General features: G+C 42.0%; 1 protein-coding gene across 7 annotated transcripts in view; it reads right to left on the reverse strand.

The window, feature by feature from the left end:
* CCDC138 (coiled-coil domain containing 138) overlaps nucleotides 1-27,776 on the reverse strand; it is a 113,622-nt gene that overhangs the window by 50,067 nt on the left and 35,779 nt on the right. For all 7 annotated transcript variants that reach the window (XM_056114679.1, XM_056114678.1, XM_056114683.1 and 4 more), the window contains exons 6-9: nucleotides 26,399-26,557; nucleotides 12,411-12,530; nucleotides 9,738-9,815; nucleotides 1,987-2,094 (exon numbers count right to left, since the gene is read on the reverse strand). In XM_056114679.1, coding sequence (XP_055970654.1) covers nucleotides 1,987-2,094; nucleotides 9,738-9,815; nucleotides 12,411-12,530; nucleotides 26,399-26,557 — 465 coding nt within the window. The remainder of the gene's footprint in view (nucleotides 1-1,986; nucleotides 2,095-9,737; nucleotides 9,816-12,410; nucleotides 12,531-26,398; nucleotides 26,558-27,776) is intronic.

Raw genomic sequence — 27,776 nt, forward strand, 5'->3', positions numbered from 1 at the left:
AGCAGTACTATGCTCTAGCCCTCTTTTAATTTTCCACCTTTGTTTCACCTAACATCACCTTAGACTCTGAAAGGTTTTGTGTTATGTGTGCGTGTGTATATCCATTTATAATTCACACACACACACACACACACACACACACACACACACACACACACCCCAAGAGTGCCTCTGTATTAATGCACTGCCCGACAAAGAGGAAAGTAAGCCAAACAGCGGTAGATCAGGGGCAGCCCTATTTGAAGAGGGAGAAACAGTGACCAAGTCAGTAGAGAAGGCAGGCCTTTAACAGAGTGTAGGTTGATCTTGCCATCTTGATGCAGTTTATCTACTGGACATGGATAGAGAAACTAAAGGCCTGGGCTAACACACTTATGTGGCTGTGGTCATTCTCCTTTACATGCTTCCACGTCCTGTTGACAAAACTTCTACGAGCCCATCAAGACTGCATGAAGTGCTCTAAGGATCTGCTCTCACACGGTAGATAATAGCGGGTGAGCGGCACAAGTCAACTCCCAGTCAGGTTCTCTGACACTGAAAGACATCAGCAGGTCAGCTACTGGGATATGTTCCTCTACCTGCTTGGTCAGGTCCATGAATATGTAAAAATCCTAATTTGTGAATACAGTAAAGAAAATTATAGGATCTGTGTGACTGTACGTAATTTACACATCAGAGTTTAAAAAATAACCGGATTAAAAATACGGTGGCTGGAGCGAATGAAGAGCATGTAAGGCCCTTTCCTTGCACTCAGCTGACCTGGGTTCAATCTCCAGCACCACATATGACCCCCCCCTCAAGCACCTCCAGGAGTAATTCCGGAGTACTGCCAGGTGTGACCCAAAACCTATTAAAAAAAATAATAAATTGGGCAGGTCGTCTGCCTTGCATGCAGGCAACCCAGGTTTGATCTCTTGAACCCCAAAGGTACCCCAAATACTCCACAAGTTATTCCTGAGCACAGAGCCAAGAGTAACAGCACAGCATCACCAAGTATGGTCGCCAAACCAAAGTAAAATTAAGAATAAGTAAAAAGAACTTATTTAGGGCCAGATGATAGCCTTGAGAGAAAAGAGTATTAAATAATTGTGGAAACTCGAAACATAGCAAAGAATAAAGCTGATATTACACTTAAATGTCTTATGATTTATCAATATAATGATTGAAATATTTTGGTCTTGCAAATAAAAGCATATTTGAAATATTCTAAAGATATTTATCTGTAAAAGAATTACAGTAAATCTTTTTGTAGCTGGAGCTGGAGCAATAGCACAGCGGGTAGGGCATTTGCCTTGCATGCAGCCAACCCGGGTTCGATTCCCAGCATCCCATATGGTCCCCTGAGCACTGCCAGGGGTGATTCCTGAGTGCAGAACCAGGAGTAACCTCTGTGCATCGCTGGGTGTGACCCAAAAAGAAAAAAAAAAAGAAATCTTTTTGTAGCAAAAAAAAATGTTGCCAAGGGCTAGGGAGGTGATGTAGGAGTGAAGGTGCAGGCCTCTCATGGACCAGCCCACTCCTGTCTCTGGCATTACAGTCTCCCAGGAATCCTCCCAGGAATCGCAAGGGAGACTCAGGTGGTTTCTGGGGACACAGGTTCCAGCATCACATCCCCAGGTCCTAGCACTGACCTGATGGCCAAGTACTGCTGGGAGTGGTCCCTGGGTCAACTGACACCACTTGGGAAACTCTACTCAACCTGAAAATAAAGAATATTTGCAAGAAAAAAAATTTTCTTTAAGATTTAAGAACAAGGGACGGGGAGGGGTGGGGGGTGGGGTTTTATTGGGGTTCTTCATGGTAAAAAAATAAGTATTGGTAAAGGGAAATGTGTTTGATATTTGCATTACTGAGACATAAACCTGAAAGCTTTGTAACCTTTCCCACAGTGATTCAATAAATAAATAAAAAAATAAAAATAAAAAAAATAAAAATAAATAAAAAAAAAAAAGATTTAAGAACAAAGATAAATTTTTGATAACATACCTTATTACTTTTTGAAACTGGCACTTTTTCTTGTTTCAAACTTTTAATTTCATGAGCAGCATGAGAATTTCCTTTCAAGCGCTGTACTGTCATAAATTCATACTTCCTCTGCTCAAAAAAAAAGATACATGTCTATAAATCAAAATCAATTACAGGTCAAGGGCCATATAGAGCTGAGGCATGGTGGCATTATAGTAAATGGATAGGGTGTTTGCCTTGCAAACAGCTGCCAATCCAAATTAGATCCTCACAACATACGGTCCCCAACTTGCCAGAAGTGATTCCTCAGTGCAGAGGGAGGAGCAAGCCCTGAGCATAGCCACATGTGTCCCCATTCTAATAACATCTTTATTATAATTGCCAAATACTGAAAACAACATGAATGCCCTCCAAAGAGTGAGACTATCAATCAGCAGTGTAGCACTCTAGCACTGTCCTCCCACTGTTAATCGATTTGCTCAAGCGGGCACCAGTAACATCTCCATTGTGAGACTTGCTACTGCTTTTGGCATACTGTTTTTGGGAGCTTGCCAGGCTCTGCCATGCAGGCAAGATACTCTCGATAGCTTGCCGGGCTCTCCAAAAGGGACAAAGGAATCAAACCCGGGTTGGCCCCGTGCAAGGCAAATGCCCTACCTGCACTCCCCTGCTAGAACCTCCAAACCAGCATCACTCAGCAACACAAAAAAACTACTGAAATGTACAACAACATGTGTCAATCTCTAAGGCATGTGGCTGAGTTAAAAAATAAAATCCTAGGCACTGGAGAGATAATGTAAGGGTTAAGGCACATGGTCAAGCCTAGAACCATGATACAATTCCTGACCACTTACAGTTCCCTAAGTACTGCCAGGAGTAAGCCTTGAGACAGCTGAATATGGCCCAAAAACCAAAACAAAACAAAATAAAAATCCCACTTATATAGAGTGTGACTGAACTGACATAACCCTGAAATGACAAAACTACATATATGGAGCAAATTAGGTGTTTCAGAACTTAAGGGATGTAAATAAGAAATGGATATGGCAAAGGGTTAAATTATGGATCCCTGTGAGGATGGAAATGTTCTGTGCCCTAAGTATGTTGATAACTGCCAAAGGCAATCATTTGAAAATTCATTTAAGGAGTTGTCCCCCACGAGCGGCTCTCCGGCATGGCCATGGCTCCAGAGGCAAAAGGACTTAATCCAGAGCCTGGCAGCTTGCGGCAGAAAAGTGAACGGACTATGCATTAAACTACAGCACCATGCCTCCCCGGGAGGGAAAGGGTTTTGCTCCCTTCCAACTTCCCCCACTCCCTCAAGCACCCTCACTCCCCACCCGGCAGAAAGGTGACCACCGCCTCAGAGCTTATTGGAAAGCCAGATAAGAACCAGCGGTGATGGGGCAACTGCAGTCTCATGGGAAGGGGGCGGTTCCGGCTTGTCCTTCACGCCCTACCGAGGTCACGAGTTGCCCCTCATGAGCGGCTCTCTGGCACAGTCATAACACCAGACGCACAGAAAGCAATCTCGTAATTCTCTGGCTTTTGGCAGAAATCCCTCCAGACTTACCTAGTAAAATATCAGAAATCTAAAATATGGTTCTCATAACCAGCTATAAAAAAACAAATTATTTTACAATGCCTTTTCAGCAATTCTGATTGTTGGGGGGAAATTCTAAACAATAATGGTGCATCTTTTGTGAAGATAATGAATGTAATCAAAGTAGAGAGAGAGTTAAGTAGAAATCATCTGCCTCACAGGGAGGAGTGGGAAGGGGGATACATTGGGGTACTTGGTGGTGAAAAATAAGTACTGGTGAAGGGAAAGGTGTTTGATCATTGTATGACTGAGACTTTATCTTGAAAGCTTTGTAACCTTTCCCACAGTGATTCAATAAATAAATATAACCAAAATAAATAAATAAATAAATAAAAGGCAAGTAGTTAAAAATTTAAAAAAAAATTCATTTAAAATGCAGGAGGGCGGAAGTGCCGGCGGGTCTCGTGGTTGCGGAAGAAAAAAGAATTTCTGCTGTTGAAGTACAGCTCTGGGCAACCAAGCGAACGGCTCCTATTCCAACCAGGTACAGCCCGCCCCCAAGGGCCTGGGACCCTCTGTGCGCATGCCCAGCTAGCTCCACCTCCTAGAAAGCCGGTTTTACCCCTGGTCTACGTGGGACGGGCACGGAGGCCCAGCTCTGGGCAACCAAGCGAACGGCTCCTATTCCAACCAGGTACAGCCCGCCCCCAAGGGCCTGGGACCCTCTCTGCACATGCACAGCTAGCTCCATCTAAGTTCCCAACTCCTCGCTCAGTGCCAGGGACTTTTTCCGGAGCTGCGGCCGCTAATGCGGCCGCGAAATATTTTCCCACTTCATATGCCATAGGAACCACAAGCTACCTTCTTCGATGGAAACTTCTCTAGTTTAACTCAGTCACTAGAAACACAGTAGCCAATAACTCATAAGCCTATCTTAACTCACACTGCATATCAAGCAGAATAGTAACAGTGAATGTTAAGGACTAAACCACAGTTTTCACAATGGTAAAGCAACGCAAAAGCCCACCAAACTTTCTGGAAGAGTCTAGCCCAGATGACACCAACAGTACTGCAGTGTTAGACAACCTCTCTGACAAGGAATTCAGGAGGGAGCTACTTAGGATGCTTAGGGAACTAAAAGAAACAATGGAAAGCAATGCCAATAGAAGACAAGAGGATTTGAAGGCAGAAATGAGGAAAATGAAATCAGAAATGTCAGACCTGAAAAATCTCGTAGGCGAATTGAAAAACTCAGTGGAAGGCCTCAGCAGCAGAGTAACAGCTGCTGAGAACAGAATCAGTGAGCTCGGAGATGAAGTTCAGAGACTCTCCAGAAAAGAGCAGAAAATGGAAAAGAGACTCACAATTCGGGAACAGATGGCAAGAGAAGATCGTGATGAAGCCAAGAGGGGTAACATAAGAATTATTGGAGTCCCAGAGGTACAGGAAGAAAACCTTGATGAAGAAGAAACTGTCAAAGACATCATTCCTACAACGTTTCCAGAGCTGAAGAAAACTTGTGACCATATTCAGGAGGCCCGAAGGGTACCAGCCAGAAGAAATCCGAATAAAAATACCCCAAGACACATTCTGATCAAAATGACCAAAACCTTAGACAGAGACAAAATTCTGAAAGCAGTAAGATCGAAGAAAGAAATCTCTTACAAAGGAGCATCCTTAAAATTCACAGCTGATTTTTCTGATGAAACCCTTATGGCCCGAAAACAGTGGTGGGACATAGTGAAAAAACTCAATGAAATAAATGCCTCCCCAAAAATACTTTACCCAGCGAGACTCTCATTCATAATAGAAGGAACAACACACAGTTTCACAGACAAACAACAGCTCAGGAACTTCATAGACTCAAAACCGTGGTTACAAGAACAACTAAATGCTACTTTAAGGCAAGAAAGGCCCCTCAAATACACCAAATTTCAACAGAACAATGGGACAAAATCCTATAACAATAATCTCTCTCAATGTCAATGGGCTAAACACACCAATTAAAAGACATAGAGTGGCAGGATGGATTAGAAAATTGAACCCAACATTCTGCTGCCTGCAAGAAACACATCTCAATAGTCAAAGCAAACACAGACTCAGAGTCAAAGGCTGGAAAACAATCCTACAGGCAAACAGCTCCCAGAAAAAAGCTGGGGTAGTCATCCTAATATCAGACCACATCGATTTCAGAGTGAGGAAGGTCATAAGAGACAGTGAAGGTCATTTCTTATTGATCAAAGGATCATTACAACAGGAAGAACTTACAATAATAAATGTATATGCACCTAATGAGAGACCAGCAAAGTACTTAAAACAACTACTCATAGATTTGGAAAAAGACATCAATAGCAACACAATACTAGTGGGAGACTTCAACACTGCTTTGTCACCTCTTGATAGATCAACCAGACTCAAGCTTAGCAAGGACATACTTCATCTGTGGGAAACAATGGAAGAAAGGCACTTAGTAGATATATACAGGACACTTCATCCACAAAAAGCTGAATACACATTCTTCTCAAGTGTACATGGAACATTCTCCAAGATAGACCACATGCTGAGCCACAAAACATGCCTCCATAAAATTAAGAAGATAGAGACTGTATCAACAATCTTCTCAGACCATAATGCGCTGAAATTAGAAGTAAATCACATACAAAAACAGAAAACTAAATCAAACACCTGGAAATTAAACAGTGCTCTACTGAACAACGAGTGGCTTAGACAGGAAATCAAAGAGGAAATCAAAAGATTCCTAGAAACGAATGAAAATGAGGACACGAGTTACCAAAACTTATGGGACACAGCAAAAGCTGTGTTAAGAGGAAAGTTTATAGCTCTACAAGCATTCCTCAGGAAGGAGGAGCGAGCACACATAAGTAACCTAACCTCACAGCTTAAGAGCTTGGAGAAGGACCAAAAAAAGGAGCACAACCCGAACAGGAGAAAGGAAATAATAAAACTTAGAGCAGAGATTAACGAGATGGAAACCCAAAAAACAATCTGAAAGATCAATGAAACCAAGAGCTGGTTCTTCGAGAAAATTAACAAGATTGATAAGCCTCTAGCAAAACTCACAAAGAAAGGGAGAGAGAAAACCCTAATAAACCGAAACAGAAATGAAAAGGGGGTCATTACAACAGAAACTACAGAAATTCAAAGGATCCTCAGGGAGTACTTTGAGAAACTGTATGCCACGGAACATCAAAACCTCGAGGAAATGGATAAATTCCTAGACCCCTACAGACTCCCAAGGCTGAACCAAGAAGACCTGGAATACCTGAACAGACCTATCACCATCAAGGAAATTGAAATGGTAATAAAAAGTCTCCCCAAGCACAAAAGTCCTGGTCCGGATGGATTCACTAGTGAATTCTTCCAAATCTTTAAAGAGGACTTACTCCCAATGCTCTTTAAGCTTTTCCACAAAATTGAAATATCAAAAACACTTCCAAACAGTTTCTACGAAGCAAATATCACACTGATACCAAAAGCAGACAGAGATACCACAAAGAAAGAGAATTACAGACCGATATCCCTGATGAACACGGATGCAAAGATCCTCAACAAACTACTAGCAAATAGAATCCAACTACTCATCAAAAAGATCATACACCATGACCAAGTAGGATTCATCCCAGGGATGCAAGGATGGTTCAATATTCGGAAATCAATCAACATAATCCATCATATCAACAAAAGAAAAGATAAAAAGCCTATGATTATATCAATAGATGCAGAGAAAGCATTTGACAAGATCCAGCACCCCTTTATGATGAAAACCCTAGCCAAAATGGGTATAGAGGGAACCTTCCTCAACATAATTAAAGCCATCTACCACAAGCCTACAGCAAGCATCATCCTCAATGGGGAAAAACTGAGAGCCTTCCCCCTAAGGTCAGGGACGAGACAAGGATGCCCACTCTCTCCACTGCTGTTCAATATAGTACTGGAAGTACTTGCAATAGCGATTAGGCAAGAAAAAGATATTAAGGGCATTCAGGTAGGAAAGGAAGAAATCAAGCTCTCACTATTCGCAGATGATATGATACTATACTTAGAGAACCCAATAACCTCCACCAAAAAACTCCTAGAAACAATAGACTCGTATAGTAAAGTTGCAGGCTATAAAATCAATACCCAAAAGTCCATGGCATTCCTATACACAAACAGTGAGAGAGAAGAAAGCAACATGAAAAAAACAATCCCATTCACAATTGTGCCCCAGAAAATCAAGTACTTAGGAATCAGCTTAACTAAGGAAGTAAAGGACCTGTACAAAGAAAACTACAAAACGCTACTTCAGGAAATAAAAGAGGACATGAGGAAATGGAAAGATATCCCCTGCTCATGGGTCGGGAGACTTAACATTGTCAAAATGGCAACAGTATCAAAAGCATTGTATAAATTCAATGCAATGCCTATAAGGATACCCATGACATTCTTCAAAGAAATGGAGCAAACACTCCTGAAATTTATATGGAACAATAAGCCCCCACGAATAGCTAAAGCAATTCTTGGGAAAAAGAAAATGGGAGGAATCAACCTCCCAAACTTCAAACTGTACTACAAAGCAATAATAATTAAAACAGCATGGTACTGGAACAAAGGCAGAACTGCAGACCAATGGAACAGGGTTGAATACACTGACATCTCCCCTCAATCATATGATCATCTAATCTTTGATAAAGGTGCAAGTAATGTGAAGTGGAGTAAGGAAAGCCTCTTTAACAAATTGTGCTGGCATCACTGGACAGCTACATGCAAAAAAATGGGTTCAGAACTCTGCCTAACACCGTGTACAAAAGTAAGATCAAAATGGATTAAAGACCTCAACATCAGACCAGAAACCATAAGGTACATTGAAGACAAAGTTGGCAAAACCCTCCATGACATTGAAGCTAATGGTATCTTCAAAGATGCCACGCCACTGGCCGAGCAAGTGAAAACAGAGATAGATAAATGGGACTATCTTAAACTAAGAAGCTTCCGCACCTCCAAAGAAACGGTGACCAAAATACAAAGACAGTCTACAGAATGAGAAAGGATATTCGCCGAATACACATCTGACAAGGGGTTGATATCCAGGATATACAAAATACTGGTTAAACTCCACAAGAAAACATCCAACCCCATCCAAAAATGGGGCAATGAAATGAACAGAAACTTTCTCAAAGAAGAAATCCGAATGCCAAAAAAGCACATGAGAAAATGCTCTACATCATTAATCATCAGGGAGATGCAGATCAAAACCACAATGAGATACCATCTCACACCTCAGAGACTGGCCCACATTCAAAAGAACAAAAGCAACCGATGCTGGCGTGGATGTGGCGAGAAAGGGACACTCCTTCACTGTTGGTGGGAATGTCCACTGGTTCAGCCCTTCTGGAAAACAGTATGGACGATTCTCAAAAAATTAGAAATTGAGCTCCCATTTGACCCAGCAATACCACTCCTGGGAATATATCCCAGAGACGCAAAAATGTATAGTCGAAGTGACATCTGCACTTGTTTGTTCATTGCAGCACTCTTTACAATAGCCAGAAACTGGAAGAAACCTGAATGCCCAAGAACAGATGACTGGTTAAAGAAACTTTGGTACATCTACACAATGGAGTACTATGTAGCTGTTAGAAAAGATGAAGTCATGAAATTTACATACAAGTGGTACAACATGGAAAGTATCATGCTAAGCGAAATGAGTCAGAAAGAGAGGGATAGACATAGAAAGATTGCATTCATCTAGGGGATATAAAGTAACAAAATATGAGATTAATAACCAAGAATAGCTGAGATCAGCACCAGGAGAATTACTCCATAGCTTAGTGGCCAGTCGGGCATTCTAGAGGAAAGGGCAGCTCAGACAGAAAAGGGAACACCAAATAAAGGGTGTTTGGAGGACCCTCCCAGGAGGGGAGATGCATGTCGAAAGTGGACTATGGACTGAACATGTTTGCCACTCAATGCCTCTTTTGCAGACCACAACACCCAAAAGGAGAGAGAGAACACAGGAGATTGCCCTGCCACAGAGGCGGGGGGGATGGGGGGATGGGGGTGGGGGGGATATTATCCATGGTGGTGGAAAATGGGCACTGGTGCAGGGATGGGTATCTGATCATTGTATAATCAAACCCAAGCACAAAAAATTGTAAATCTACAACTGTACCTCATGGTGTTTCACTAATAAAAAAAAAAAGATGCAGGAGAAGATTGAGCAATTTACCTGTAAATTATCTAAACGAGCTTGAACTCTTTTAGCCTGTATCTCCATCCTCTTGTTTTCTTCACTTACTTCATTTAACTAAAATAAATTTGAAAAATCAGATACTTCAATATAAACAGTAAGCTATTTTCATACTAAAGGCTTCTCAAACAATCTATTAGCTTATCTATTTAGTCTGCATAACTAAATGTGTAGCAAAACAGAGGTAGATAACATTAATGACTAAAGAAGCTAAAAGGGTCAGTGAGGCAGTTTAAAGGACTCAAGTGCATCTTTGCATTTGGGAGCTCAGTGGCCAATGCATTTGGCATCTAACGACCACCAAGGAACCCAGCTGAGAGCAGTCCCCAGAACCCCAGGTGTGCTCCCTTACCCCAACCCCAAAAGTAACAAAACTAAAATCTTTTAAGTAAAAAAAAATCAGAGCTAAAATCCCCATTTGTCCCTAAAACATTAATAGTAGTTGGGAAAAGTTAATTATATCTATGAAAAATTTGTTATACTCCAAACATTTCAAAAGTATACATTTTATTTATTCAAATCTGGGTAGTCTTTGAGTGACACCCCGCAGAGCTCAGAGGCTACTCCTGTAAATACTCAGGAGACCAGGCAGTGCCCGGGGATCAAGTCTGTGCCTCCTGAATGCAAAGCATGCACTAAACCCTTGAGTTATCTCTGCAGCTCCATCAAAAGCATATGCTTTAATGAGAAGTATCTCTTAATTGAACTCTCCAAAAAATGTTATTTTTGAAACAGCATGATTTTGGTGTTAGTACACACCAATCACTAGCAAACTATCAAACACCTCACTTAAATTCCATCTGCCCTCTCCCTCTGCATCTCCCAACCCCCCTCCCTTTACCTAGGTTACTTCAGTTCTGTTGTCAAGTGTCCAAAGGTTTGTTTTAATTGAACTTTCTAGTAAATCATAATGCCTGTACCTAAAATGTATGTATTAGATACACTGCATAATGAATTATTACTTCTTCCTTTTATAAATAAATAGAAACTCAGTGATATCTGGGTACCTCAGTTCACTCCAAGTAATGCTCAGGCAACAGTGCAGATAATGTGTTATTTTCACTGTTCATATAATATTCATCTATTTTCCAAGTATCTCATAGATATGTCCTAGACTGAAACCTTCAAAGTGCTCAGTAGAATGAGTATAGCAGGTATATTGTGTTTATATAAGTGATCTGATATAGATCAAGCAGCTAATATTAAAGTACAATAAGGGGACAGGGAGATAACACACTGGAAAGGGCATTTGCCTTGTATACAGCCAACCTGGGTTCGCCCCCAAGCATCCCTGATCCTCCAAGCACCTCCAGGAGTAATTCCTGAGCATCAACAGGTAAGGCTCAAAATAAATACATCAATAAAGTAACAATAAGATTCTGAAGGGGAATCTCCCATGCAGTACTTGTTCAGGGATTCAGGGACCCAGGAACCAGTGATTCGATGTGCAAGCCTGAGTGGTAATGCTCAAACACTGTGGTGCCAATAATTACCTGGGTCACTCAAGTGGTGTTTGGGGTCCTTCAAGGACACAACTCACCAGTGCTCAGGGGCGACTAAAATACCTGGTGATGGGGGGGGGGGGGGCATGTGGCGCTAAGAATCAAGAACAAGCCAACTATATGCATATAGTTCCTTATATGTGTATAGTTGACTTATGGTGCTAACGTTCTTTATATGCATATAGTTGACTTAAAAGCTACACCTGGCAATGCTGGAGGGAACATGTAGTGCCAAGGACCAAGGACAAGTCAACTATATGGAAAGTGTGCTCTCTTCAGCAGCGCATATACCAAAAAATCTATATGCAAAATATGTACCTTAATCCTACACTCTCTCCAACCCTTATAATAAAAGGTATTAAATCAAGAAATTTCCTGGGCTATCAAATTTTCTTTTCTGCATCACTTTTAATATAGTAATACTCATACATAACAAATTTCAGATCACAAAAATCAATAGCTAAAACAGTGGATGAGGGAAAACAAAATTTAAGAATATTTTCTTTAGTTATCCTAACAGTGATTACCACACATGAGAATATGCTTTTCACAAGGAATCTTCTTTCTCCCTCTCCAGTGAAGAGAAAACACAAGAAGCTCCTGGTGCAGAGCCCCAGTGAGGATGTTAAACACCTAGTATGCTATAAAACACCACCAGCTTCAGCCAGGCACAAACAGTAGTATTGTGTATTGGCTGCTCCTCTGTCCCTGCCAATCTACATGAGGAAAAAGAAAAGCAAAACTTGGAGACAAATGCTCCCTCAACAGAAGCAGCACTCTAACAGCAACCCGAATCAAGGTGAATGGAGAAATGCGAAGTCATTCCATAAACACATTTTGAATATTTTTAAAGTGTACTTTAAAGAGTACTTTATAAATTTTTTATTTTCTATTTTTGTATTTTGAGCCAGGCTCCAGGGTTGCTTCCAGAGAAGCACAAAGGTTCTCTCCCACAGAAGCCCAATGACACTCACAGGATCATATATGTGATAAAACCCAGATACCCTGTTTATAACGCATATGCTCAGGTCACTAAACTATCTCCTAGATTCTATATTTGAAAATACCTTGTAATAAAGCTAATTAGATTTTTCTATATAAATAATTCTAATACATGTTACATAATCTGATACGTATGAAAAGTCATTACCTGTTTTTTTAAGTTATCATTCAATTCTTTCAATGCATCAAAAGAAGACCTCAGCCTCTTGTTTTCTTTATTTTTCTCTTTCAGAACTTCAGCTAAATGTTGAACTTCTGCATCATGTTGCTAGAAGAGAAAAAATATGATATGAAAACTAGATAAGAACTCCATGTCACTCTCATTAGTTAATTAAATCCAAAATTTACTTAATAAAAATTAATTAAAAACTAATATTTCTTGAATCATGAGAAAATTAACAGGCGTATTTAATCACATAAGACAAATTTTAAATCAATTTATAAAGAAATATCAATCAAACTAATGACAAACCATTCAAGGTATCTGTTAACTATGTATTAAAATATTTTAAATGAAGTGACAGTAAGGCTACTTTTTGCTTCTGGTCAGAAAATACCACCCACATAAATTCACAGATATAATTTGTATTTGTCATCATAGATACAGGTTTTATGAATTACATATCATAGAAATTATAGACATTAAGAAATGGGAGAGTCATAATGAAACATCATGAAATGGAGAATTTTGGATATTTTCTACGTAACTTGTTATTCATAGCTTTGAGATTAAAACTTAAGGTTATCCTTGAAAAAAAATAGTACACAGACAGAAGATACTAATTTATTATAGTTATTTCTATATCTCAGAGAAGCAAATGGATAATAAAATTTCTGTGAGCCCCAAACTATGACTCTCTTTAATTTTGTTTATAAATTATTCAAGTCAACTGCCCCTCCATTTTATTTAAAAGAGTCACCATGTTTTCAGATGTGAGTAGTTATTTTATGTTTTAGTCTTCACTTATTAGTACCATATTAAGAGGGCCAAGGAAATAGCTCAAAGATCTTGAGCACATGCGTTGCATGCTGGAGCCTAGGGTTTGATCCCTAACACTGCATGATCCCCAAATACCATTAAGAATTACCCAAGAGCACTTATTCAAAATATTCACTTACACTGTTGGGTATGTCCCAAGTAATAATAATGGCAACAACAACATACCCAATGGGAAATCAAGAAACTGAATATTCTTCTAAGCTCCCCAAGAGAACGTCCTGTTTTATCTATGTAAATGATCTATGTAAGTTTCCAGATGTTTTATCTATGCAAATAATCACACCTAGATCCTATACCTCAACTCGCCTCAGATGTTCTATAAGTATGCTACAGCTCTGCATTAAAGGATCCATTTTTTATCATAATATGAGACTAACGATACTAACGATAACGATACTAACTATCCTCGCCAGGGCCCAACAGCTGAAGACCTCCAGGCCCCAACCAAGGCCTTACTGGGACCACTCTCCACACACTTGGATAAGCCTCAGACATAACAGAACTGCAGAGGAACCCAGGTGTGTGGGACCCGGGGCTGAGATCTCCAAGCCTGCACGGTTTGGGACTGGACCTGTCAGTAGCTAGACAGTTACACCCTCCAACTGCCGTGTAACCCCAACAACGGCCAGGATCCAGAGATTATCACAACAAGCTCCCGGGAGAGCACAAGGCAGAGTCTCCTACCCTGTGTCTGACTATCCTCGCCAGGGCCCAACAGCTGAAGACCTCCAGGCCCCAACCAAGGCCTTACTGGGACCACTCTCCACACACTTGGATAAGCCTCAGACATAACAGAACTGGCAGAGGAACCCAGGTGTGTGGGACCCGGGGCTGAGATCTCCAAGCCTGCACGGTTTGGGACTGGACCTGTCAGTAGCTAGACAGTTACACCCTCCAACTGCCATGTAAACCCAACAACGGCCAGGATCCAGAGATTATCACAACAAGCTCCCGGGAGCTCCCGGGGAATGCGGCCACGCGACTATTTATTTACTTTTCTCTAAGTTTTCAGGGTACCTTAAATATCCTTAAATATCCAACCCGCACGGCAGAGCCTGGCAAGCTATCCATAGTCTATGCCAAATAGACCAAATTGATATGCCAAATCCAGTAATAAATGGATCTCATTTCCCTAACCCTGAATATGCAGAGTCGAGAAGGATATGGAAGGAGAGGCTGATAAAACACCAAGGCAGACATAGGCTGCCAAAACGCAGAAAAACAAAAATGATTGTCTGTACTTTTAATGCTCGTACGCTGGCATCTGCTGCATCCATTGAAGACCTTATGGTACAGCACGAAAGATCAAGTACGACATCATTGGTCTGACCGAAATGAGAAGACATCAATCCCATCATGCTGTTTTCGACACTGGAGAAGAACTGTTCCTTGGAACATGTGATAAAAGAGGCGTCGGTGGTGTCGGTATCCTTGTCAACACAAACCTAGTCACGAGCATTGATTCATGTGAATGCCTAACAACCCGAATCAGACGATTACACTTGAATAAATGTGGCTCACTACCGGCAGTTTCTATCTTTGTTGTCTATGCACCAACATCCAGTTATGGTGAAAGAGAAACTGAGAAATTCTACATGGAGCTGGAGAAGTTCTATAAAGAAGATCACACCTTCTACAAGATCATTGTCGGTGATTTTAATGCCAAGATAGGACCAAGAAGATCAGTCGATGAACTCCACATCGGAACCCATGGCCTGGAATGGAACGAACAGGGTGACAGACTGTCTGAGTTCATCATGTCAACCAAAACCTTCCATGGTAACTCACAATTCCAAAAGGCTGAATCTAAACGTTGGATATGGGAGTCTCCCGATGGACGGTTCCACAATGAAATAGACCACATCATTTTCAATCGGCGGTTTTGCCTAGCCGATGTTGCTGTTGTCCCAAAATTCCAAACGGGATCAGACCACCGTCTTCTTCGTGCAAAATTCTACCTCACAGAACGAGGAGAAAAGAATGCAAGGTTTAAGAAGAGGACTCCCAGAACAACCACCAACTGGGAGCTCTTTGGCTCTGTTGCGGCAACATGGGAAGATGCCGTCATTGACAACATTGATGAGGAATACGATCGAATGATTCAGCACCTCCATGATTGTGCAAGGAATGCCAAGAGAGAGATAACCACAAAAAACCGTCTTTCTTCGAACACTCTTGAACTTATTCGCCAACGTGGCTTGGCACGTGCCTCAGGCAACCACAAGCGAACGTCCGAACTGGCAAAACAGTGCAGAGAAGCCATCAAGGATGACCTCAAAAACAGGAGAGCAGCAGTACTGGTAGATGCAGCAGAAGCTGGGAAAAACATTCGTAATGCCCGCCTGTCCTTCACCAACTACAAAACCAAGATGACTGCCCTCCGACATCATGATGGATCTATCACATCTTCCAGAAGGGCAATGGAGAAGATTATTCATGACTTCTACTCAGATCTCTTTAATAGCCACATCCACTTGCCCACATACCACATACCGCATGATGGATATGTCGTTCCCAATGTTCTCCCTTCCGAAATCCAACATGCCATCTCGTCGGTAAAGAAACAAAGAGCACCTGGCCCAGACAAGATCAGACCTGAACACCTGAAGAACTTACCATCAGTACTCATCAATACATTGGCTCGACTCTTCACACGCTACCTGTCTGAATGCAAGGTTCCATCCCAATGGAAAACCAGCAGGACTGTACTACTATAAAAGAAAGGAGACATCCACGACATTGGCAACTATCGCCCAATCTGCCTATTGTCTGTCATCTACAAACTATTCACTCGAGTCATCCTGAATAGGATTAGCAGAACACTAGATGAAGGACAACCATGTGAACAAGCTGGATTCCGAAAAGGATTCAGTACCATCGACCATATCCACACAATAACCAAGCTCATTGAGGTATCTCGGGAGTTCAAGATGCCACTCTGTCTAACGTTCATTGATTTAAAGAAGGCCTTTGATTCTGTTGAGACGGAAGCGGTCATGGAAGCCCTAGCCAATCAGGGCGTACAAACTCAATACATCAGGATCCTTCGTGAGCTCTATTGCGGATTCACTACCAAGATCTCACCATTCTACAAAGAAGTAATCATCCATATCAAGAGAGGGGTTCGGCAGGGTGATACCATTTCACCAAAACTCTTCAGTGCCACCCTCGAGAACATCATGCGACGACTGGAATGGGAAAACATGGGAGTGAAGATAGATGGTCGGCAACTACACCACCTCTGCTTTGCTGATGACATCGTTCTAATAATACCAAACATCAGCCAAGCGGCACAAATGCTGGCCGACTTTGACCGTGAATGTGGAAAGGTCGGACTACAGCTGAATCTTACGAAGACAATGTTTATGAGAAACAGCCTTGTTCCTGACGCTCCATTCGCTCTCAACAGAACCACCATCTCCGAATGCAACAGTTATATATACCTAGGTCGAGAAATCAACATGATGAATGACCTGGCACCTGAGTTGCGCAGGAGGAAGAGAGCGGCTTGGAATGCCTTCAAGAGCATTGAAGAAATAACTAAAAGGACAAAGAACCTCCAGCTACGAGCACATCTCTTTGATTCCACTATTCTTCCTGCATTAACATATGCCTCAGAAACCTGGACCCTACGAAAACAGGATGAGAACACTATTCGGGTCTCTCAAAGAGGAATCGAAAGAACTATACTTGGAATATCACGATTCACTCAAATGAGAGATAGAATCCAGAGTTCTGATCTTCGTCAACGCTCAAGAATCAGGGATGCTGTCTCATTTGCCAAGACATCAAAAATCAGATGGGCTGGACACGTAATGAGGTTTACAGACAACCGCTGGACTAGGGCCATTACTGATTGGATTCCACGAGACATCAAAAGATCACGTGGACGCCCACCTATAAGATGGTCAGGCTTCTTCGTCAAGACCCTAAATGATCGGTTTGAGGCTCTGCATGTTCCTAAAACGAACAGATACCATTGGGCTACGCTAGCACGCAACCGGGATGAATGGAGACGTTACTGGCACCTGCTCGAATAAATCGATGAATAACGGGGATTAAGTGATTAAGTGATGAGACTAACACCCAAAGATAGTAGAGACAGGGCCAAGAAGATTGCTTCATAGTTGGAAGCCTGCCTTATGATCTGAGGAAGAAGGAAGCTGGGATAGAGAAGGTATCACTAAGTCAATGATGGTTGGAGGGATCACGCAGGATGGGAGATGTGTGCTAAAAAGTAGATAGAGGAACAAACATGATGGCCTCTCATCTGTATTGCAAACCATAATGCCCATAAGTAAAGAGAGAGTAAGTGGGAAGCTGCCTGCCACAGAAGCAGGCGTAGGGTGGGACGGGGTAGGAATACTGGGGACACTGATGGTGGAAAATGTTACACTAATGGAGGGATGGGTGTTCGATCATAGTATGACTGAAACTCAAATATGAAAGCTTTGCAAGTGTAGCTCACAGTGATTCGATAAAAGGGAGGGGGGGGTGACATGGGGCAATTTTCATCATCAGGCTGTAGTCCCCATCGCTCTCTGTTTCTCTGCTGGGCCTTGGGAGGATGGGACATCGCTGTCGGAATGCACGCAAGTGTATGTGCTGCACCCACACATGCTTTGTGAACTCACAGTAAAGCTCTGACAGTGATTCAATTAAAAAAAAAATTTTTTTAAGGCTTAAGTACACTGTATCTGTGGGACAAGTGCATCAGCAGCCTGATGGTGCCTTCAGGCTTCCTGATACCCCCAAATTGCTGCTGTGCTTTTCACTGGACCTCAACAACTTGGGACCAAGTTTACCAAGAAATTAAACAGCCAAAAGTTAGGTATGTGGGAGACACACCCACAAACCACCTCCAGCTCAGCCATATAAGCTCAACACAGGCAGGGGAAGAGCTGGAACAGGATGAGAGGGGGCGGTAATACTGGGGATTTTGGTGGTGGAAAATGTGCACTGGTGAAGGGATGGGTATTTGATGATTGTATGACTGTAGCTCAAACATGAAAGCTTTGTAACTGTATCTCACCATGAATCAAAAAAAAAGGGGGGGGGGGAATAATAATAAAAATAAAATGAACATTCAGAATAGAATAAAAAAAATAATGTGGAGATTGACCATCATCCAGATCACACAGCTGCCTCCATAACCATGCCACCGGACTCTGTGCCAGGCTGTTTCACATGGGGCGCCCCAGAGGGGTGCGGGTGAGAGCCCTCCCCGCCCCAAGGAACCCAGCTCCTGCAGCCAAAAACCTCCACAACCCAAATGCCGCCACACTCAACACCGCTCCCCCATATGCTCAGGCCAAGCTTCACACATTAGTGAAGTCCTACGGTACCCGGGTAATGCGGAACTCTGTGACCTTGAACTCTGGGCTCAATAGGACCAGGAGCGGAGATCCTCTGCCCGCTTTCTCCAGTCCCCCAGTGACCCAGGGATCACACGCATAAGCTACCTCCTGCCAGCACCAGAGAATCAAGTCATCGGCCACTGTCCAGATCACATGGCAACTTCTCCCGGAAGGGAGCATAACATGAGGCCCCCATAACCGTGCCATCAGACTCCACATGAGGCTGTTTCACATGAGATGCCCCAGAGGGGGGGCGGGTGAGAGCTCTCCCCACCCCAAGGGATCCAGCCCCAGCAGCCGAGAACCTCCACAGCCCAACCGCTGCCACACTCACGACCGCTCCCCATGCACATGGGCCAAGCCTCACATATGAGTAAACATATTCCTGGACCGCTTTCGCAGCCAGGTGACACATCATAAAACACTCTACCGATTCTCCATAATTACCATACCATCTGATGGAGTTCAGGTAGTAGGCAACAAATCAGAGGGAAATATAAATATACGTATATGCATATATACATATTTTCAAATATATATACCAAAGCTCACATCACCCAAACTTTAATGACATGTTAGTGATATCCTATAGAACGTCTTAATGGCTCCTACCAAAATAGAACAATCTTCACACAGTTTCCTATATGAACACTTTTTTTGTAAGCATATTCAGCAGTTCTTCATAAAAGACAATACGAAATATATTATTTCAGTTCGGTTTCAGGACAGGGATTGGGGCTTGGGATGGAAACATCCCGAATTTGGTGGTGGGAAGGCATAATAGTAGTGGGACTGGTGTTTGAATATTAAATGTAATCAAACATTGTGAACTAACTTATGAAATTAAAAAATTTTTGAAAAAAAGTAATGTGGAGTTCATGCCAAATTCAATCAGCTTAATCAATGGCTGAATAATTAGCAGTGCACTTACATTATAAATAAATAAATAAATAAACAAAGGCTTAAGTACAAACTCCCTCAGTCACAGGCTATTTTGTATAGTCTCACACCTCTGTAGTAGGTGAATGAGATGATCACTTGATCACGTGATATCCCGTTACTCAACAATTTGCTCAAGCAGGCGCTAGTAATGTCTCCATTCATCCCTATCACGTGCTAGTGTAGCCCAATGGCATCTGCTCGATCTAGGACCACAGAGCCTAAAACAGTTAGTTGAGGGTCTTGACGAAGAAGTCTGACCATCTCGTAGGTGGGCGGCCACGAGGTCTTTTGACGTCCCATGGAATCCAGTTGGTAACAGCTATAGTCCAGCGGTAGTCTCAAATCTCATTATATGTCCAGCCCATCTCATTTTTGACACCGTGGCAAATGAGACAGCTTCCCAGATTCTTGACTGTTGATAGAGATAGGGACTCCGGGTTCTTTCTCTCTTTGAGTAAAGCATAATATTCCAAGCATAGCTCTTTCGATTCCTCTTTGGGAGACCCAAATAGCATTCTCGTCCAGTTTTCATAGAGCCAAGGTCTCTGAGGCATATGTTAATGCAGGAAGAACAGTAGAATCGAAGAGATGTGCCCGGAACCAGACGTTCATCGTCCTCTTAGCTATTTCCTCAATGTTCTTGAAGGCGTTCAAAGCCGCTCTCTTCCTCCTGCACAACTCAGGTGCTAGGTCATTTATCATGTTGACTTCTTGATCTAAGTACAAAAAACTGTTGCAATTGGAGATGTTCATCCCGTTGAGAGTGAATGGAACATCAGGAATGAGACCATTTCTCACAAACATTGTCTTTGTGAGATTCAGTTGGAGTCCGATCTTTCCACACTCACGGTCAAAGTCGGCCAGCATTTGTGCCACTTTGCTAATGTTTGGTGTTATTAGAACGATGTCATCAGCAAAGCGGAGGTGGTGTAGTTTCCAACTGTCTACCTTCACAGTCCATTTCTTCCTATTCCAGTCATTGCATGACGCTCTCGAGGGTGGCACTAAAGAGTTTTGGTGAAATGATATCACCTTGCCGAACCCCCCTCTTGACATGAATGATCACTTCTTTGTAGAATGGTGAGATCCTGGTAGTGAATCTGTAATACAGCTCAGAGGATCCTGATGTATTGAGTTTGAACACCCTGTTTGGCGAGGGCTTCGATGACCGCTACTGTCTCAAAAGAATGAAAGGCCGCCTTTAAATCAATGAACATTAGACAGAGCGGCATCTTGAACTACCAAGAAACCTCAGTGTGCTTGGTTATCGTGTGGATATGGTCGACTGTGCTGAATCCTTTTCAGAAACTGGCTTGCTCGCATGGTTGTCCGTCATCTAGTGTTCAGCCAATCCTATTCAGGATGACTCGAGTGAACAGCTTGTAGATAACAGACAACAGGCTGATCAGGCAATAGTTGCCAATGTCGTAGATGTCTCCCTTCCTGTACAGTAGTACAGTCCTGCTGGTTTTCCATTGGAACTGAACCTTGCATTCAGACAGGTAGCATGTGAAGAGCTGAGCCAGTGTATTGATGAGTACTGATGGAGGTTCTTCAGGTGTTTGGGTCTGATCTCGTCTGGGCCGGGTGCTGTTCGCTTCTTTACAGACAAAATGGCATGTCAGATTTCGGAAAGGAGAACGTTGGGAACGACATAGCCATCCTGCAAAATTTGGTATATGGGCAGGTGGACGTGGCTATTAAGAGATCTGAGTAGAAGTCATAGATAATCTTCTCCATTGCCCTTCTGGAAGATGTGATAGATCCATCAGGATGTCGGAGGGCAGTCATCTTGGTCTTGTAGTAGGTGAAGGACAGGTGGGTGCTGCGAATTCTTTTTATGGCTTTTGCCGCATCAGACAGCACTGCTGCTCTTCTCTCTTTGAGGTCTTCCTTGATAGCTTCTCTGCACAGCTTTGCGAGCTTGGACATTCACTTGTGGTTGCCTGAGGCTTGTGCCAAGCCAGGTTGGCAAATAAGCTCAAGATTTTTCGAAGACAGGCTTTCTTTGTGGTTATCTCTTACTTGGCGTTCCTTGCACAATCATGGATGTGCTGAACCAGTCGACTGTATTCCTTGTCAATGTTGTCAACGATAGCATCTTCCCATGTTGCCACAATAGTGCCAAAGAGCTCCCAGTTGATGATCATTCTGGGAGTTCTCTTCTGAAACTTTGCAGCCCTTTCTCCCCGCTCTGTGAAGTACAATTTTGCACAAAGGAGATGGTGGTCCGATCCCATTTGAAATTTTGGGACAACAGCAACATCAGTTATGCAAGACCATCAATTGAATATGATGCGGTCAGTTTCGTTGTGGAACTGTCCACAGGAGACTACCATGTCCAACCTTTAGATTCAGCCTTCTGGAACTGAGTTAGCATGGATGGTCTTAGTCGACATGATGAACTCAGATAGTCTCTCACCCTGTTCGTTCCATTCTAGGCCAAGAATCCTGATTTGAAGTTCTTCAGCTGATCTTCTCAGTCCTATCTTGGCATTAAAATGACCGACAATGATCTTGTAGAAGGTGTGGTCTTTTTTATAGAACTTCTCCAACTCCATGTAGAAGTTCTCAATTTCTCCTTCATCATAGTTGGACGACTTTGGTGCATAGACAACGAAGATAGAAACTGCTGGCAATGAGCCACATCTATTCAAGTGTAATCGTCCAATTTGGGTTGTTAGGCATTGGAATGAATTAATGTTCATGGTCAAGTTCGTTTTGACAAGGACAGCGACACCACCAACACCTCCTGTCACATGTTCTGAGGAATAGTTCTTCTCCAGTGTCGAAAAAGGCATGATGTGACTGATGCCTTTTCGTCTCGATCAGAACAATGATGTCGTACTGATTTTTTGCGCTTGTACCATCAGGTCCTCGATGGATGTATCCAATGCCAGCATAAGTGCATTGAAAGTAAAGACAGTCATTTTTGTCTTTCTTCATTTTGGCGGCCTAGTTCGGCCTTGAGATTTTATCAGCCTCATCTTCCTCATCCTTCTTAATGCTGCCGTATTTGTTTTCAGGGTCAGGGGAATGAGACCCATTGTATATACTGGTTTTGGCATATCGAATACGCTACAGATAACTTGCCATGCTCTGCCGTGCGGGCAGGATACTCTCGATAGCTTGCCAGGCTCTCCGAGAGAGATAGAGGCTTTTAGCGCGGTCTCTAATTGCCCTTGTAGGTGATCCCATGGTTCAAACCACATTTGAACCCTATCATCAAATATGGTGCACAATTCTGGAAGATGTGTATTAAGTGTCATGATGTGTCGGTCCAGAAAGCATTCTGGAGCGTGGTGGTGGCTGGGTAGTGGAGGTAGTGGAGGTCTGCCAGTGAGGTATTTATCTGGTACCAGTAGGGTGGGTCTACTGTGTAGAATCCCTGGGATGCCGGCGGTTGGTGGAAGCAACAAATCAGGGTAGTTTGGGGCTCTTAGTTTTAATCCCTTAGTCACCTGTGGTTGGTGGGAGCAGGCAGAGGATCTCTGTTCCCGGGTCCATTGATCCTGGAGTCCAAGGTCTCAGAGTTCCGCTTACCTGATTCTGTGAGGCTTCACTCGTGCGTGAGTCTCTGCTCGAGCATCTGGAAAGTGTCCTGGAGCATGGCGGCAGCTGGTTAGTGGATGTAGCGGAGGTAGTGGAGGTAGTGAAGGTCTGCTGGTGAGGTATTTATCTGGTACCAGGAGGGTGGGTCTTTTGAATGAGATGAGTTTACAAAAATGTTTTGTTTTTTCCTTGGGGTTTAATGCTGGCTCTGTTTCTCAGGTGTCCTTGGGGATTCAAACAGCAGCTGAATGCAAGGCCCTGCCCACTGTAATATCTCTCTGGCTCCTGCAAACCTATTTTCTTACATGCCAGACAGGATCCAGTCCACAGAGGAAAGCATATTAAAATGGCTATTAAGACCCACACCATAGCTCCTGAATGTCTGCCTGTTGTTCCACACTTCCAGGTGAAATCAGAGAGCACTGGCCACACTCTGAACAGAAGGCAGGCAGGACCACACAGTAGAGTTATACTTCCTGTCACCGGGTGAAGATAGGTACAGAAGGAAAGGAGCAACTCTCAGCCTACTTCTTCAGAGACTCAAAGAGGAATCAAACTACTAAGACTCACCCTTGACACAGCAGGAACACTGGAAAATCAATGGGAAGGATATGTAGAATACCATCAAGTCCAACGAGCAAAACCAGTAACAGGGAAGATGTTGGGGCTGGACTGAGCTACCAGGATGAGCCCATGTAAATTGCTCCACACAAGGTCAGGAACATAGGGACCCATGAATGTGGGTGAGATTTCTCGTGTGTCCTGACTGGTTTGGACGAGGTTGAACATCTTTTTCTTTTGGCTGCCTTAAGTAAATAATTTCATAAATTTCAGTATAATGAAATTGTCAGTTGTCCTTTTCTCACAGATCCCTGAAGGTTACTTAACCTGTTTCTTGTCAGTATGCAGATCCTAGATTACTTAACCTGTTTGTTGTCAGTATGCAAATCCTAGGTTACTTAACCTGTTTGTTGTAAGTATGCAGAACATAGGTTACTTAGCCTGTTTGTTGTCAGTATGCAGATCCTAGGTACCTATTTGTTTTCAGTATGTAGAAAAGCTTTCAGCTTCGCATGTTCTTCCTGTCACTCCTTTGTTGATGACCTCACTGTATTCAACTGTAGGATGGTAATAAAAGGAGATTTGAGGCTCTCTACCTTTGTCACAGGTCTGAGAGAACCTGGGTCCTCCATGACATAAATTTCTTTTTCGTTCCTTGTGTCAGCGCCTCCAAATGAATGAATATTCAAGCAACAGGAAGGTACAAACAACATCAACAAGCTCACCCTTAGAAAATGATTTTAGTAACTTAATTATGAGGATGTTTAATGAGCTCAAACAGGTAGTAAGGAAAGCACACAACAGTATAAGAGCCAAAATAAGAAACTACAAGAAGAAATGACAGAAATGAAGACTATGACAGGTGATATTAAAATAAATAGTAAAGTAAAAAGTAAAGGCCCTCCCGTTGTTCATCGATTTGCTCGAGCGGGCCCAGTAACGTCTCCATTGGAGACTTTGTTGTTACTGTGTCTGGCATATCGAATACGTCATGGGAAGCTTGCCAGGCTCTGTCGTGCGGGCAAGATACTCTCGGTAGCTTGCCAGGCTCTCCGAGAGGGGCAGAGGAATCGAACTCGGGTCGGCCATGTTGGCTGCGTGCAAGGCAAACGCCCTACCGCTGTGCTATCACTCCAGCCCCATTAAAATAAATAAATAAAACAACTCATTAGAAACTCTGAGCAGCAGAATGGCAGCTGAAGAATAGAGAGAGAAGCTCCAAGACTGAAACGGAGGAAACCCGTAGAAAACAACAGAAGATGGAAATATAACCAAAAAGAAAGAAACAGCATACCAGAGAACTATGGGATGAGTATCATCAGGACCAGGAAGGCAAATCTGACAAAGAACTAACAATTAACAAAATGAGTTTAAAATTTCCCAGAGTTTAGAAATACAAATGGCAAAATACCAGATGCCTGAAAGATCCCAAAGAAAAAACACTCAACTAAAGAAATTCCAGACACATCATGCTCAGAATGATAAAATCCAGACAGAGCAAGCAAGATCATAGCACCGAGATCATAAAAGAAACTTACAAAAGAAAGTCCTCAAGATTCACAGCAGATCTATTAAATGAGATTCTACGAGGCAGAAGAGAATGGAGGGATATAGTACAAAGACTCAATGAAATGAACACATCACCAAGAACACTCTATCAATCTAGATAATCATTCAGATCAAGAAAGGTATGTTTACTCCCAGCTTGCTAAAGGATTTTATACATTTTCTATATGAATTAACTTCTTTTACTTATTAATGCAGATACTTGGCAATATCAATAACATTTTCTAATATAAAACCAATATTCCCTTTCTTAGGAAAAAACAAATCCTTTTACAGGCCTTTTCAGATTTTCCCTTTAAATTTTCTTAATTCTCTTCACTGTAAATTTTAAATTTATAGGATCTATAGGGCTGGAGCGATAGCACAGCGGTAGGGCGTTTGCCTTGCATGCAGCCAACATGGCCGACCCGAGTTCGATTCCTCCGCCCCTCTCGGAGAGCCCGGCAAGCTCCCGAGTGTATCTCGCCCGCACAGCAGAGCCTGGCAAGCTCCCCATGACGTATTCGATATGCCAGACACAGTAACAACAAAGTCTCCAATGAAGACGTTACTGGGCCCGCTCGAGCAAATCGATGAACAACGGGAGGGCCTTTACCTTTAACTTTTATCTATTTCATGTAAATCCTAAAATGTATTAGCACAGAATTGTCCACAATATTCTTTAATTATATATGTCTCTAAAAACTTAATTCATGAAACAATTTTGGGGGAATTTCAGATTAGCTCTATTACTGCAGATTTTTGTAGATATTACTACCGCCACAGAAGAGAGAGAAGGAGAAAGAGAGGGAGAGATCTCTTCATATGACCAATAAAAGGAAACATAGTAAGAGAAAACAGATGGCCAAGGTCCTCAGAACTGAAGATTCTTGTCTACAAAGCAACCTACTGGTAAAGAGAAGTGGGCTCTCTCCTAAGGGGTCAATTGTGCATGTAGTATACATGAAAAGTAATTGCAAATCACAGTACCTCAATAAAAATCGCTTTTTAAAGATAAAAATATGTAGGGATGCTGTATCATGATCTTTTTAAGTTACTTTCAACAAAAAAAAAATGAGGGTGGGGGAGAAGTAAAATGAAGCAAATATGGTGAAACACTAATAATCTAAATAAAAAAAACAAAAATTACTACTCTAAAATAAAATACTATATAGTTACCTCCTTTATAATACGAAATTTTGTTAGAACCTCTTCTTTGACACCTTTGATTTTACTCAAAGCACCTTCATGTCTGAAAAGCCGTTGTTCTCTTTCAATTAAAAAGCATTCTCGCTTTTGAAGTTCTTCAGCAAACTCCTGTTGCACTGCAGTTTCACACTGTATCAAAATATCAAATTTAATTGTTTTCTAAAGTACAATCGCACCGTTTTCAAATTATAGTTTCATTTACCCAGTGCAGGTTAATCACATGGTATTTAGGACGAAAAGGACATCAAGTAAAACTGTATTACTGTCATAGATAAGAGTAGTACAGCAAATAAGCTTACACAGAAATTCCATCTTGTCATAAAATGGCATCCTAAAGTGTGACTCCATTATGATTACTGAGGATAACCTGCAATTCAAAATGAATCAATACAATACAGAATCAACCCTCTGTCGAACTTAAATTCCAATGCTCACTTCAACTTCAAGGTCATTCTTTTTTCTTATAATCTCCACTCCCTTTTATCTATTACTCTTTGGCTAAAAGATCCCAGAACTACATTTAAAGCACTTTTATTGCTACTCTATAAGCTGTTTTATACTAATAGGAAAAAATAATCATATACTGTAAATTAATTCTGTCAAAGTCTACAGGATTCTCAATGTGGTCCAGAAATATTTTCATATTTTCAGCATCAGTTTCCTCTTTCTCCCATTTTCTACAATGACTATTTCTAAGTCTTTCTATTCATTGTTCTTAACATACCACGTCCTATCATCTCTAACATCAAAGGAAAATCAGAGGACAGAAAAAATAAGAGTTCCCACTACTTTGCACATATATTTCTGCTTCCATCCCATTTTAAGAGTAGACTCCGGTTTTCATTGTTGCCTGCCTGTAAGGACAACATTGTCAACTATCATCCTAGTACTTTCAATCTCTCTCATTTCATATGAATTAAAATCTCTCTTGTCTCCATCTACTGATCTCAGTCCCATCACAAAGTTCTTTAAAATGTTATTACATTTGCTGATCACTACTCAATTTCAAACTAGCTATACCATGTGTCCCCTCCTACTAGTTACTAGCTACACCATGTGTCCCCTCCTTTTAGCTATTAATAATGTGTTGGCCACATATCCATCCTAATGAACTGCATATAACAGCAGCATTTTATTTTTATATAATAAAATTTTGCTCTTTTAATTGAATTTGCTTCTTTAAATAAATTACAAGGTTGCAAAGTTATTTCTGACTGCTTTTCAAGGAGTACAATGATCCGACACTAATCCCTTCGCCAGTGTCTGCTTCCCTCCAAGTTTCTCCAGATTCCTTCCCACTTCTTGGCCTCCCTCCATGACACTTTTTTTCTTTTTTTCCCTTGAGGCA

Source organism: Sorex fumeus, unplaced genomic scaffold (assembly GCF_029834395.1).
Source record: "Sorex fumeus unplaced genomic scaffold, SorFum_2.1 ptg000026l, whole genome shotgun sequence".
Taxonomy (NCBI): domain Eukaryota; kingdom Metazoa; phylum Chordata; class Mammalia; order Eulipotyphla; family Soricidae; genus Sorex; species Sorex fumeus.